Here is a 15,860-nt window from a genome sequence, read left to right on the forward strand (position 1 = left end):
ATGGAAGTTCAGTATTTCGCACTATAATTATTACATTAGTTTAGCATAAGAGATATCTAGTTTATAATTCTATCAGCCATTTTAGCCATAGTCCAGTAACACTGCAATAAAGTGAAGATCCCTGAAAAAAATCTGTGTGTACAAATCAGCAGTAAGAAATCTCATGGTAATTTCTTAACAAGACAATAGCCTTCTGCAGCAATCTATCCGAAGAGTAGACCATACAGTGTTCTACATTGCAAATAAGAAAAGATCTAGAACAGGGGTGTCAAACTTGTGTCATCACAGCATCATGTGACATCACAACTTTTCCCCCCTTTGCTAAACCCGACGTAGGCATGGCCAGTGCATGTCATATCTGGCCCGCAAGCCGCAAGTTTGACACCCCTGATCTAGAAGAAAGTACTTCATATTAATCAGAATAGAGGTGGAAGGGACCTTGGAGTTCTTCTAGTCCAATCCCCTGCATATTGTTATATTTAATCATTTTAAAACTTACGTTTTTGTTTTTAAAATCATAACTATTATAGAATATACTGTAACAATCTATATTAAATTTATTAAACAGGTGGTTGCTCCTAAAAAAGCCCGCTTAGCAGAAGCCCAGCAGTCATTAGCACATACTATGGCATTATTAAATCAGAAGAGAGCTGAACTTAAAGCTGTTGAAGATCGTTTGGAAGCATTGCAAGAAACCTTCGCTGAGAAAACTGAAGAAAAAGCCCGCCTAGAGTTCCAAGTGGACCTGTGTGCTAAAAAGCTAGAAAGAGCAGAAAAGCTGATTGGAGGACTTGGTGGAGAAAAATCAAGGTCAGAGAAAACACTTTGTCCCCTTTTTACCAAAACCATTATATCAGTGATCCCCAACCTTTTTTATGCCGCGGCCCGGTATCCCCAACCTTTTTTATGGCGCGGCCCGGTACCGGCATCAGCTGGGCGCCGCCATCTTGTTTGATGAAAAAGTGCTTCCGGTGAGCTCACCGGAAGCACTTTTTCATCAAACAAGATGGCGGCGCCCAGCAAACCAGCGGCCCGGTAGGACTTGTTCCACGGACCAGTACCGGTCCACGGACCGGTGGTTGGGGACCCCTGCATTATATAGAAGAAAATACACACTTTTCTGTGATATTTAAATGTAAACAGTATTAAAGAGTTTACATACTATTTACTACTATTTTTACTTTTTTACAACCTAAAAAGTTACAAGTTATTGACAAATTGTTTTACGTTGATTCTTTGCTGCTGCATGAGGCTATTTTCATGTCTTAATATCTACATAATAAAAGGTTTATTTTGAGCTCTAATTGTATTATTTATTGTTTGTATACTCCAGACAGACTCTCAGTGGTTTACATATAAAATCTATAAAATAATAACATTCCTTCTGCAAAGGAAACATAAACATGTCCTTTTCCTGATAGCTCTTTCCCACACACATAATTAATTTTAACAACTCTGATATAACATGAAATAAAAATGAACTAGTCAATATGTCATTTTGGCTAATCTGCTCACCTTTTCTTCCTTAGATGGTCTCATGCTGCAGATGATCTCCAGAACACTTATGATAATTTGACAGGAGATGTTCTGGTATCAGCAGGGGTGATAGCTTACCTTGGTGCTTTTACTGCTGGATTTCGACAAGAATGTACTAAAGATTGGAGCAAACTCTGTAAGGTAGTATTCGTTTATTGCTTTATTTCTAGAACACACATAGTCTTCTTATAATAATGACTCTGTCAAAATAGAAATAGATCTTATATATCTTGTTATTAGCATGATGAAAATAATTTTAACATGCATTATGGTTTTTAATATTGTACATCATAATGGAAACGATAGCTAAATCTGCATTTAAAGTAGTATAGAAAAGACTAAAAGTGAAATGATTTCTAAATCTTGCTTTAAGTATAGGAACTTTTCCTGGTATTGCCTATTAACCTTTCCTATTTAATTTCTCTTGACTCTTACTCAAAAATGAGATTAGATCAACATGACCTATTTTAATATTCTATGTACACATGCTTGATAACAATGAATGTCATTACAAGCTTTATCTGTGCCCACAGGTGAAAAATATTCCTTGTTCTGAAAACTTCTCTCTAAGTAAGACCCTTGGCGATCCAATAAAAATCAGAGCCTGGAATATTGCAGGTCTTCCAACAGATCAGTTTTCCATAGATAATGGTGTGATTGTTGACAATTCTAGACGTTGGTAGGTAACTAACATTAGGCTATTGAAGCATTCATATTGATAGTTTTAAACCTCTGGTTATATTTTTTTTCCTCTTTTCTATATGTATTGTTGATTATTTAATATTTTATGCCCACCAAATTATCCTTAAGTCAGTTGAAGGAGATAGAGAACGATATATACATAGTTACTTGCAAATACATACTTATGTACATACAATTTTAACTACTCCTTCAGGATAGGGAGCATTTTCTTGGATGTAAAATAGAAATAGCACTTAGACTTATATATTTCTTCACAGTGCTTTAAAGCCCTCTCTAAGCGGTTTACAGAGTCAGCATATTGCCCCCAAAAGTCTGGTCCTCATTTTACCTACCTCGGAAGGATGGAAAGAAAATGATAAATGAGAGCTAGTTTGGTGTTGTGGTTAAGGCACTGACTAGATGAAAATCAGGAGACTAGTTCTAGTCTTCTCTTAGTCTACTAAGTCTACTTCTCTAGTCTACTCATTCAAGTAGTTGCCAAGAATCAAGACTGACTTGAAGGCATATTTACATATCCAAAAAGAAATAGCTGCCTGAGGTGGTAAATCTGCAGTGCTAAGTAAAGTAATTTTTAAAACTATAATGAAAGTATACTATACTATTTAATAGTATTTAAATATAAATAATGGATAAAGTATAATCCTTGATTATTGATTCAGTGATATCAGAATTCATTATTTTGTGAAATTCACTGATTATTGTTGACATCTTTCTAACAATTTTCAGTCAGTTTATTATTAACATTTTTACAACACAAAACTAAAATCATTTTTTGAATTTTTAAACTGAAATTATTAAAATTATTAATAATTTATGCATAAAATTAATGTTATGTTAATAGGTTTGATGCTATTTTGTAGGCCATTAATGATTGATCCCCAAGGTCAAGCAAATAAATGGATAAAACATTCTGAGAAAGAGAACAGACTGAGTGTCATAAAATTTACTGATTCAGACTACATGAGAACTCTAGAAAATTGCATTCAGTTTGGAACTCCTCTTCTGCTTGAAAATGTTGGAGAAGAGATAGATCCTTCCTTGGAACCTTTGCTACTTCGGCAAACTTTTAAACAAGGTATAATAAATAATAAAGGCTAAATACTCAAAGGAACTATTTACTATTTTTGAGTAGTCCATTACATTGCTTAATGTGTTTCTTTTTATTCCTCAAATACTGCTGCCTAGTAACAGATGAAGGTAATGCAGTTTTTCAGTACTGTTATTTTTCTTTTATAACGAAATTTGCATGCATTGCAGATTTAAATCCAAGAACCTTATCCTGCTGTTATTTTAGTAAGAGCCATGTTGCATGTATAATATTGATTAATATTTTGTCTGTTTTTGCTTTTCCAACATTCATGCAAAGTGTATTGGAAAGTAAAAGCAGACAATGTCCATTATAAGTAGGACTTTGACAGGTGTATTTATTCTGACTTCTATAGAATTTCTCCCTTCCTTTTATTGTTCGGTTTTTATTATTTTTTCAATTTGTTCAGCTTTTGTACCAGGTGACAGAAAGGTCTGTGCTAAAAAGATATGAAATTATGGACAGAAAAGCAGTGTCAGTTGAATCAGAACAGTTCAGAATAGTTCAAGATGCATTTTCTCTTCTGTATGTAGGTATAAACTTTCAAAGAAATTGTATGCATGCTAGCTAAAGAGATGAAGATCAGTGGGTTTCTGTATATTTCAACATTATTCAAAAGGCAGTAAAGTGAGTTTTATGAGGTGTGAATAAAAAAAGAAGTTGGAGTTAAAGCAAGATTAATAGACATTTCTGATAAATCTAATTCCTACCCTTAATGGTTCCCAACATTTGCCCTCTGAAATTTGAACACCCAGAGATTACAGAAAAGATATTCCCATGGTGTGAGTAGAAGCCAATTTATAATCTGTTAGATTAAATCCAGGAATAGTGTTAATAAGACAAATCTAAAAAAGTACAAAGATTTATTTTATTTGGATAGAGGTAAGACAAGGCAAAGGATGTACCAGGGATTAACTGAATAGAAGTGGGACTGTCATGAAGTACAAGTTTATCACAGAAGGAGAAGATGACATACTTTATCAAAATGTAAAAACAAAGACTATGTGTTGCTAATGATAAACCTAATAACAATAGCACTTAGACTTATATACCGCTTTATAGTTCTTTACAGCCCTCTTTAAGTAGTTTACAGAGTCAGCATATTGTCCCCCAACAATCTGGGTCCTCATTTTACCCACCTCGGAAGGATGGAAGGCTGAGTCAACCTTGAGCCTGGTGGGATTCGATCTGCCAAATTGCAGTAGGAGTAGCTTGCAGTACTGCGCCTCCAAGGCTCTGTAATGCAGAGGTTCCCAAATTTTCCTGATTTATGGGGCTTCTAACAGGTCCCAAACTATGCACTGTGATGCCCTAGGATCCATGGCCCACAGTTTGGAATTTAAAGGCCTAAGAAATAAGATCAAGGGGGACAAGGATAAAAAACACAATAGGTATGTATTATTTTTGAAATATTTTGCTGACCCTAGCAAGCACAGATCTATCTACATTTGGGATCTCCATGGACATCTCTTTTAGCAACCTTGGGACTTCAATACTATTATTTTATTTTGTTTTATTTTAAAATGCTATTTTAAAACTAGTTGTGCAGGAGAGAAATAGAACAAGTGTCTCATGAATCCAAGTGCATCCCAAACTATGATTGAACATGAACACAGTTATAATCTCTTTAATTACCATATGCTGAACTTGCTGCCAGTTAAAGGCTATTGCTGTATAGAACAAATACTTTGTTTTCTTTAATACTAGGAGGCATGGATTGCATTCGGCTTGGTGAAACAATAATTGAATATTCTTTTGATTTCAAATTTTATATTACCACCAAATTAAGGAATCCGCATTATTTACCTGAATTAGCAACAAAAGTTTCTTTGCTAAATTTCATGATTACTCCAGAAGGACTAGAAGATCAACTTTTAGGCATAGTTGTTGCCAAGGAAAGGTAAGTGTTTGGGTTTTTCTTCAGGAAGTTTAATTCATAAATATAATTCAATTTCATTCTAATTCAGGAAGAATTATTGAACATACATGCATACATACAAGTAAATACATGTACATATGACATGCATGGGTAATTAAGTAATAGGTACAGACTTTTCAGAGAGACCAAATTTAAACTTTTTAATTAAAAAATAAGGGAAGTGGGTATTAACTTGTGGGCTGAAGTGTGTGTTCTTCCTTGTACAGTGAGGTAATAGAAGAAATCTTTGTCAATATTCTGTATTTGGAATATAAAGGTGATTTAATTACAGGAAGAAGCAGACTTCAATATATTGAAGCTGTGATAACATGTCCCTTGCAATTGCCCCTATGCCTGATCTAATTTTGATAGCTTGATTTAATTAAATAGGATATGAAAAAAATATGCATGTCTACTATTAGTTTTATAGAATCATTTAATCCAATAATGAAGATTTAAAGAGAATATTTTACATTGTATAAATTTTTAAAAGAGATATTTAAACATAATTATGGCCAACAAAACATTGACATAAAAAGAACAAAAGAATCTCAAAAAAATCCACTAACAAAAAAGGGTACTTGTCATTTTAGGCCAGAATTAGAGGAAGAACGAAATGCTCTTATCCTTCAGTCAGCTGCCAATAAGAAACAACTAAAAGATATAGAAAATAAAATTTTAGAAACACTGCAGTCTTCTGAAGGTAATATTTTAGAAGATGAAAGTGCAATTACTATCTTGGACTCAGCAAAAATAATGTCTAATGAAATTACAAAGAAGCAGCAGGTAAGCAACTTCAGATTTTGCAAAAAGTAGCTATAGATAATGATTGATGTGTTGATCCCAAAGCTGAACATAGCTCTAGTGATGCACAGCAATGCTGTAATAACAGTAGCATTCTGTGTGCAATTAAGCCAGCTAGAGATCATCTGCACTAGCTGGCCAATTTATATTTTGTTTATCTTAATCTGAATTTAATCTGGGTTACTATATAGGGGCTGCAAAATGAGATGAGCAGGAAATATTCCCAAGACTTTCTGTAGTTGAGATATGATAATTAGCCTTGTGGTATCTCACGGAGGACAGTAAGAATAGATGGAAGCAAAATATGACTTAGCTGGCCTCCAAGGAGTCTGCAGAGTAGCAAGGAAGACTGGTTTGGTGGGAAGAAAGTGGGAAGGGTCAAAGAAAAGGTGACACCAGAAACAAGCTTTCAAGCCTGTTTTCTTTTTCTTGGTGTGTGTTTGTCCGTGTGTGCACGTGTGCACAATTTGCACAAGCATAGGAGCAACAAAAAATAATTTGTGTATATATGGAAAATCAATGTGTGTGAGGAGGAGAGTGCTGTCCTTTCTCTTGTTATTTTTATCCTCACATGGGCCACTGGGTCCCTTGCTTAGGCTATTTCAGTTATCACTATGTGCAATAATTAGGGGAAGTATCTTGTGGCAATTGATTATTATTATTAAAAGATTATTATTTATTATATGCTAGTAAAGTTTTAGGCATCAGGCTAGAAACTATGAGATCATGAGTTCTTCTACTTCCGCAATGGGCTCAACTGGGTGACTTTGGGCCAGTCAGGCTTTCTTAACCTTAGTCAGGAGACAGAGGCAAACCACTTCTGAAAAACCTTGCCAAGAAAAATGCAATGACTTTTTCTAGGCAGTCTCTAAGAATTCAGATATGTAAGGGGAGAAAACATCAATGCTTAAACTTGGAATCAAACATAAGGGACTTATAAAGTTCAATACACAAGGAAAGTCAGTGCTTTACAATCTCAGAATTTTAATACAAATCAAGTTTCCCTCTTCTCTATCCTTAGTTATTGAAATGGACTCTATCTTTAGTGCTAATATTAGCATTTCAACTAATAGGGTGTTTGTGGGGGAAAAAATTGGAATTATTATTCTAAAAATTTGCAATGTGCTGTCACATTGTTAACTTGGATGATAGAAGGAAAGAAAGGATGGAAGGATGAAAAAAATTCTTTTGAATATCCTGCTACTTCCACCTTTTCCCAATTAAAAGGAAGTGTTTTAGGAGTCAGGGGAGCTGGTAAAAACAGGGCAATGCTTTTCTGAAAAGAACATCTAAGTGGTTGTCCATCTATTTAAACTATTTAAATAGTTTCCCTCTTTAGTTGAATTGCTTTTTATCTTTGAACCTCTTTGACTTTTAACCTTAAACTTCAAAAGATACTGATGTAGTTAGCTTTACAAATATGCTAGCATAAAGTAGTAATATTCTAGAAAATTCTCAACTTTTTATGATTTCTGATTCTGTGTGGGTATTCATGTTTTATACAGTTACAGAGATCTAATCATAGACTTGCTGCAGCAGCCAATAAACAGGGCATTGGTCAATTTGATCTTACAATGCAAGAAAACCATGGAAAGAAAAGGCTGTCTTAGATGCTTAGATTTTATGCTAATAACCAAGAAATATTTCTTTAGATTGCAGAAAAAACTGAAATTAAGATTGCACAGTCTCGAGAAGGCTACAGACCCATTGCAAAGCATTCATCTGTATTGTTTTTTAGTATTGCTGATCTGGCTAATATAGATCCAATGTACCAATATTCTCTCAGTTGGTTTGTAAACCTTTATATCAACTCTATTCATGACAGGTGAGCAGTAATTGTGTTCAAGTATTTCATTTTTCAAAATATGCCTGTTTTAAAACCTATTTATAGTTTCAAGTACATTTTTTTCTGAAAATAGTTGTTTTTCTGTTTGTTTGTATGTAAACATTTATAATCTGCAAGCCACCCAGATTTGCTTTATAGGGGAAATGGGCAATATAATAAAATTAATTTAAAAAATCATTTCAAATTGTAGATACGGTAAATATTTAATTAGCATCAGACATTCGTAAGAAATCAATATTTTTTTCCTTCCTCTTTTTCCATTTTCCTTTTATTTTGTAATGACACATACCTAGTCAGGTGCATATATTGTAGATACTGCAATATGTTCCAATTAAATCAATATCTGAATATGTATAACAATATTTTATTAAATGGGTATGCACTTCTAAATACGTGTTTCTATTTTTAATAGCAACAAGTCTAAAATTTTGGAAAAAAGGCTACGGTATCTAAATGACCATTTCACGTACAACTTGTATTGCAATGTTTGTCGCTCCCTGTTTGAGAAGGATAAGTTGCTGTTTTCATTTTTACTCTGCTGTAATCTTCTGATGTAAGAGACTCTAGAATTTTTAATATATTAAAATATTAATTATTTATCTTGCAGCATCTTAAATATTAGGAAATGTTTTATTTCAAGTAGTGGCATGTTTGCACTTGCAAATCACTGATGCACAGAAGCTGTTAAAATGAATCTGCACACCAGAACAAATTGAACTGGGATTAAATTGAGATGAGGTTTAGTAATTCAGTCCCATTAAATATTTTATGAAATATATAATTTATCTAAATATTTTCAGTTTATTTCTATTATACATTGCATCCCTTCTATAGTTCATGTAATCTTTCAATGTTGCCTCATTAGTTTTTCTTGTAGGAATCTTTGCTGGGATACTTGGATTTTCCAGGCCATTACTGATATTGCAGGATTGCACTCAAAGCCTGCATATACCCTGATATGAACATGCCATACAATTCTTGCACAAGTCAGTCTTGTCACATAGGATTCCAACATGGTATTTGGAGTTTTTTTTCCCATGAAGTCTTCATTGTCAAAGGATCTCTAATCACTTAAGCTAATGATAAAATGACTATGGAGGTTCTCAGTCATCCAGGTCATGGTCGTCCCAAAGGTGGTTTTTTTTTTTTTTTCAAAAGACAACTGGACTTTCTTGATTTTTCTTGAAAATCTTTCACTTCTCCTCCAAGAAATTTCTTCAGTTCTAATTAACTGGTGGGGAAGGAAGGTTTTACAATATACTTTTTTCAGCTATCCAGTCATTAACACTTTGAGAGTCGTTGAAGCCACCTGGGGATTAATGGTACAGTTAGTCCTTGACTTAATAACCACAATTGAACCCAAAACTTCTGATGCTAAATGAGACATTGTTAAGTGAGCTTTGCCCCATTTTTATGACTTTTTTTGTCACAGTTGTTAAGTGAATCTCTGCAGTTGTTAAATTAGTAACACGGTTGTAAAGTATATCTTGGCTTCCCTATTGACTTTCCTTGTGAGAAGGTCACAAAAGGTGATGACATGACTTTGGGACATTGCAACTGTCATAAATATGAACCAATTGCCAAGCATCCGAATTTTGATCATTTGACCATGCAACAGTCATAAGTAACTTTTTTCAGTTGTAACTTTTTTGTTGTTGTAACTTTGAATGGTCACTAAATGAATGGTTGTAAGTCAAGGACTACCCATAGTGAAGTTTAATGACAATTATGGCTAGTGAATTCTGGCATAATTTCTAGTTGATATATAAATAAATAAATTGCATTTTAATCTAAAATAATACTGTGTTACTTAAATTGTACTTGGTTGTTTTTTAAAACAGAGCTAGGAAAGAAATTGAATATCAGGAGTTTATGTTTTTATTAACTGGAGGGGTTGGTCTCAAGAGCAAATTCAAGAATCCCGATCCATCTTGGTTACAAGATAAAAGCTGGGATGAAATATGTCGTGCAAGCGATATGCCTGCTTTTAAAGGATTACGGTACAGTAGCAACTCTTTTATCATTGTGTTTTGGGGGAGGGATAAGCATTTCCTAATATAGAAGTCATAGTAAGTCTTGTGCAAATCAACATACAAATGTTTAGTTTTGCTTTCTACCTCACCCAGATTCTTCTCTGAGATTTCAATAAGACAGTTGTTATTCACTGTCTTTGCTGATTTTTTAAAAATGGATTTGAGGCCTTCATGTAGCATACAAGGTCACAGATTTGCCACCTTTTTATGTGAAGAAATACCACATTGCCACATTGGGAGCATGCAGTAAAGAGAAAACTGTACACTTTCTGGGGAAAAAGTGGCAGAAAGCTTTGAGAAATTGGAGAGAGGCAAAGGAGAGAATAAAAAGTCAAAGAAAGGGATACAGTAAGATCAAAGAGAAGTCTTCAAGTGGTTTTGGGGAAAACTATCATTTTGTGACTGAAGCTCTGGAAATATAACTAACTTACGTGTGACATAATGTTATTATTCAATTTATATAAATACATTGATTCACTCAGAAACTGAGAAAACAGAATATAATAACCCAGGGGTGTCAAACTCAAGGCCCATGGGCTGGATCTGACCCATGGGGTGCTTAGATCTGACCCACGGGGTTGCCCTGGAAATAGTAAAGGACTGGCCTGCAGTACCTCTGCCAGCAAAAACAGAGCTCTATTTTTTCTGGCCAAGGGTTGTAGGAGGACATTGTAGCTGAAAACAAAGCTTGGGAGCCCATTGTTGCTGGCAGAGCACTCAGGCCACAGGCGCCCCCGACAGTGTCATGCTGGCCACGCCTACCCCAACTCCCTGAGGTCAAACACAACCCTAATGCGGCTCTCAATGAAATCGTGTTTGACACCTTTGTAATAATTCCTCTCCAATGACACTACTCTTTTATGAAAAAAAATCCAATAAGAAAATATAGTACCAGTGGAAGAACACAGTCATTTGGGAAGCATGTTGGCAAAGAGATTAAATTATATTATTCTAAAAATAAACTTAGAAGATATTGTGCCATTGCTTGTCAAATGAACTGGGCCTCACCATCTTACACTAGAAGAACATCTAGAATAGTTTATTCTTGTATAAAATTGAAATCTAAATCTTTCAAGTTTATTTTATTGTTGTAGGAATCATGTGACTTCACAGCCCGATGAATGGCGTAGCATTTATGATAGTAAAGAACCCCAGACAGTTCCTTTACCTAAACCATGGAATACAGACTTAAATGAAATAAAGAAAATGATTATTCTCCGATGCTTGAGACCTGACAAGGTAAAGATGATTTATGTAACATAATTTGTATTGGCAGTTAATTAAGTAGCTGTTGTTTGCATTCCTAAATATAATTCCATTTATTTTATGTCTGTTTTGAATTTTGCTAAATGTAAACATTCAAAACAGCTAAGAATACAAAAACAAAATGCAAAAAATTATCATCTAATTCCATGATGGCGATCCTATGGCACATCTGGCACAGGTGTCGTGCATAGCCCTTTCTGTGGGCGCACGTGCCGTTCCAGCTCAGCTCCATTGCACATGCATGTGCACCTCCCATTGGCCAGCTGGCTTTCAGGTCTCTGCCGTGTATGTGCGTGGGGGCGGGGCACATGCATAGGAGGGCAGGGGTGCATGTGCGTGGTAGAGCACATGCATAGGAGGTGCGCATGCATGGGGGGTGCCTTGCATTTTGTGTATGCTTGCACGCGCACACATGCGCCCACACTTGGGGCACTTGGGGCCCAAAAGGTTCGCCATCACTGATCTAGTCAATGTAAAACCTCAGAAACACCAATAGCATTTCAATAAATGCTATAAATAACAAATGCTTTTGCTGACTAAGCTACCAAGAAACTACCTTTTTGACTGATTTTCAAATTTTACAAAAGTTTTTAGAGAATTTTTTCAAAATTGAATTGCTCCAATATTGTTAAAAACTATTCAAAATCAGATTGAGTATTGATATTGATAGCTGCCGAAAAAGGGATCCCAATAATTGCAGAGTCAACCAAGTCAATAAATCATTTTCAAATTGAATTAAAAGAGAAACTGAACTTCCTTATTATACCCAGTGATAAGTTATTACAATAATATTAGATTGTCATGCATCACAGGTAAGCAAATGTGAAATCAACTATATATTTTAAGCAAATGTATTAGAACACCTTTTCCTTCCAATTAATCTATACACTATATATTGAAAAAAAATATTCTGGTTTTTTAGTTGTTTAACTTTTTAATTCAAGACTCTTTAAATCACAGTATTACTGCTTATAAAACTAACAGTTTAAAATACGTTTCTAAAATATGTAAAAAAGACCTAAGCCTGCAATATATAAAGCTTTTCGATCACTGCAAGTTTTCCACAGTATTTAGATTTGTTTGAATTATTAAATATTTAAATTATTAAATATTTACCAATTAAGCTGCCTTGAAATAAAAACTGAGTAATTTATAGCAAATCCTTTGTTATGCTCACAATTTATATGAAAACAGATTACACCAGCTATAACAACCTTTGTGACTGATAAACTTGGAAAGAAATTTGTTGAGCCACCTCCTTTTGATCTAACAAAAAGTTACTTAGATTCAAATTCTTCAATCCCTTTAATCTTTGTGCTATCTCCTGGAGCAGATCCTATGGCAAGTAAGTTCACTCATTATACTTGGGCCTTTTTTTGCTTACAAAAGCTTCTGTTAGTTTGGGTTTTTTATGTAAAGTTTCTGAATATCTTTCAAATATAGCAGTTAGTAAATTTGGTTTATTGTTCATAAAGTTGAGTTTATGTTTTATGTTCATATAAAACCATTAAAATTATACTATATAGAGAAAATACATTTTCAAAACATTCCTAGCAATGGGAAAATTAAGATCTGGGGAAACAAATGGCCTTCATTTTGTTGTCCCGTTTGCTTTGTTTGCAATCTTCATTTGTTTTTGTTTGTGACTCTTCTAAAATCAATACCCATCACAAAATATAATTTAGATCTATTACATATTACTGTTGCATCAACCAAGGCAAGAGAGAAGGAAGGCAATAATTCTCTGAAGGTACTTGATAATGATCAGATGTCCTGCTCTACAAGCAAATATTTGTCAGGACATGTACGTTAAGTTGAGCAGCTTTAGCATAGTTGAAAGTTTCCTGAACCAAAATCTGAGCAAGGATAGCTCGAACCTTTATCACTTCTCATTTGGATTATTTCAATTTGCTCCACATATGGCTGCCTTAAAGTTAATTTGAAACTACAACTGATGGAGAATGCAATTGCTCACCTACAGACCAGTAAAGTCTGCTACAGCAGGATAACATTAGCTTGCATGAGCTGCATTGACTATCAGTGGATTTCTGGGCCCAATTTAAGATGCTATTTTTCACCTATAATGCTCTTTATGACTTGGGTATTCTACATCAGTGCTTCCCAATTTTTTTGGCACCAGGGAACTGTTTCGTGGAAGACAATTTTTCTATGGACCGAGATGAGGCGGATGGTTTTATATTAACATAAAACACAAACTCACCTCCATCTGTGTGACCCAGTTCCTAACAAGCTGCAGACCACTATCCATCTGTGGCCTGGAGGTTGGGGGCCCCTGTTCTACATCTTTGTAGCTGCCTGGTTCAGATTGAATCTGCAAGCCAAGATAAATGCTTCAGATTCTTCCCCAGAAAATATTAAAGGGCCAGGAATCCAAAAGCAGAATTTCTTGGTTTCATCCTCCTCACTCTAGAATTGCTTTCTCTCAGAGGTTGGCTTTTTCCTCATTATCTTCTTGAAAAATAATAAAAACAGTGCTTTTCATGAGCTAAAGAGATTAGAATGTGACTTAGCTTCAGAATTTTCAGTTTCAGATATTATGAGCAGAAGTAGTACTAGGATATAATACACTAGTAATGTAACTATCTTTTTGATGATGTAAACTACATATTTCCAAATTATGAACATGGACTTATTTGTGTCTTGGTATATATAAATTGTCCCATATTAATCAATTCATACCTCATACCTACAAATGAAACGTAGACATTTTTCAGATCTGATTTTGAATACAATGCCTTGTAAACTAAAAGGCATGACTTACAAATAGTTTTAGATGTGTGAGTTATAGTTATTTTCAAACAAATATTAATGTATTACTGTTTTTGTTCCAGGTCTTTTAAAATTTGCAAATGACAAAAATATGGTTGGAAATAAATTTCAGTCCATCTCTTTGGGACAAGGGCAAGGACCCATAGCAACAAAAATGATTAGAGAAGGAATGGAGGAAGGGACCTGGGTTTGTTTACAAAACTGCCATCTTGCTGTTTCCTGGATGCCAATGCTGGAGAAAATCTGTGAAGAGTTTAACAGTGAAACTTGCCATTCCCTTTTCAGACTCTGGCTGACTAGTTATCCATCACCCAAGGTATTTCAAATATGAAATGTACCTGAATATTTATGAAAAGTTTGTGTGTGTGTGTGTGTGTGTGTATAAAGGAATTATATATGAAAAATTTAAAAAATCAGAAGAAAACAGACTATTGAACCCCATGACTTGATTGTTAGATTGATTCATTGATTGATGTAAAGATGCAAATAGCACCAGGCACAATGTTTTAAAAAGGTAGTGTATACTGAATAATTTAAAAGAGTATATAAAAAGAGAACTGTTAGCAAAGTTACCATGCTTGCATTCCCTAGTTTCCAGTCACCATTCTTCAGAATGGTGTGAAGATGACAAATGAGCCTCCTACAGGCCTCCGGCTAAATTTACTTCAGTCTTTCCTCTCTGATCCGATTTCTGATGCAGACTTTTTTGCTGGATGTTCTGGAAAGGAACAGGTAACTTTCTTCTTAAAAATATGTAAAGAGATAATTAATTAGAAAAATTACACAGTTTTGCTTGCCAAACATTAAAATGTAGCTTTAAAGTATGAAAGTATAGTGTTCTATATAAAGATTTATGCATAAAGTTTGCATTCTTTGGCCTTTTTATAAACTGCACATACTTGCTGATGTCGCCCTGTCTTGTTATCTTTTTCCTCTGCCACAATTTCAAAAGTTTTTTTCATCCATTAGTTTCATCGTCCTACAAAATGGTAACTCTTACTATTTCACTGTTAACTTCAAGGAGGCTAAGTTCTCCATTGATGGTACATTGATTGGATGACTTTCTCATCCAATCAATGTATTAAAATAAATGTTCTATGTGGGCTGCCTAGCCGAGCAGCAATTAGACAAGTGGCAAACCTCTGAAAGGATGCAGAGTAATATAAAATTTTGGTCCTGATTAAAATGTCCTGAATAAAATGTCCTGCTAGGAAAAGGCAATTAGTTGGAGTTAATGAAAATATCACTGTGTGGCCAAAACAACTTTTTGAATGTTATTACCAGCCAAAAGTTTTGTAGACACAGAATTTTTCAGTTGTATTTGCCTGGTCTTGTTTCTGTCTGGGTTAACTAAGTGTTTTCCCCCCTAAAAGAGATGGGAGAAGCTGCTGTTTGGAGTTTGCTTTTTTCATGCCCTAGTACAGGAGAGAAAAAAATTTGGACCTCTGGGATGGAATATTCCTTATGGATTTAATGAATCAGACTTGCGAATCAGTGTCAGACAATTGCAGGTAAACCTCTTCATTGTTTCTTCCAAAATCTACCCAAGATTTTGTAACAACAAGTTAATAAGCTGATTCCATTCTAAATTCATATTTGAGTAGATCCTACTACTAAGAAACATCAGTGTGTATTTCATGCCTAATATTTCCTTACCAAAAGAAGCTAAAAGGCAACCTAGTAAACTAATTTGAAGCATGAACTGTTCTTTTAACCATATTAATATTAATGTGACTTTTCCATGTTTCTTTGATGTTCTTTGATGTGGGCATTCCAGAACCCTGCTGGGAAAAATAGTCCAGTCTTGAAATATTGATACCCTTTTAACAGATCAAAACATTTGAGAAGTTTAGAGAATACCTGAATATTGTTGTTCTC

The 15,860-nt window shown here is 34.5% G+C and overlaps 1 protein-coding gene across 5 annotated transcripts in view; it reads left to right on the top strand.

Moving 5' to 3' along the window:
- DNAH12 (dynein axonemal heavy chain 12) overlaps positions 1 to 15,860 on the top strand; it is a 107,242-nt gene that overhangs the window by 83,566 nt on the left and 7,816 nt on the right. For 3 of the 5 annotated variants that reach the window (XM_087954750.1, XM_087954748.1, XM_087954749.1), the window contains 14 exons: positions 569 to 810; positions 1,530 to 1,677; positions 2,070 to 2,215; positions 3,099 to 3,313; positions 5,033 to 5,225; positions 5,837 to 6,029; positions 7,700 to 7,872; positions 8,306 to 8,446; positions 9,735 to 9,893; positions 11,021 to 11,165; positions 12,387 to 12,537; positions 14,045 to 14,298; positions 14,574 to 14,714; positions 15,356 to 15,493. In XM_087954750.1, coding sequence (XP_087810876.1) covers positions 569 to 810; positions 1,530 to 1,677; positions 2,070 to 2,215; positions 3,099 to 3,313; positions 5,033 to 5,225; positions 5,837 to 6,029; positions 7,700 to 7,872; positions 8,306 to 8,446; positions 9,735 to 9,893; positions 11,021 to 11,165; positions 12,387 to 12,537; positions 14,045 to 14,298; positions 14,574 to 14,714; positions 15,356 to 15,493 — 2,439 coding nt within the window. Of the gene's footprint in view, positions 1 to 568; positions 811 to 1,529; positions 1,678 to 2,069; positions 2,216 to 3,098; positions 3,314 to 5,032; positions 5,226 to 5,836; positions 6,030 to 7,699; positions 7,873 to 8,305; positions 8,447 to 9,734; positions 9,894 to 11,020; positions 11,166 to 12,386; positions 12,538 to 14,044; positions 14,299 to 14,573; positions 14,715 to 15,355; positions 15,494 to 15,860 lie in introns of those variants that run through there. The other 2 variants (XM_087954751.1, XM_087954752.1) reach the window with 2 other exon arrangements.

Source organism: Notechis scutatus, chromosome 2, assembly GCF_049901735.1.
Source record: "Notechis scutatus isolate UNSWTSFEM ecotype Mainland chromosome 2, rNotScu1.2, whole genome shotgun sequence".
NCBI classification, from domain to species: Eukaryota; Metazoa; Chordata; class Lepidosauria; order Squamata; family Elapidae; genus Notechis; species Notechis scutatus.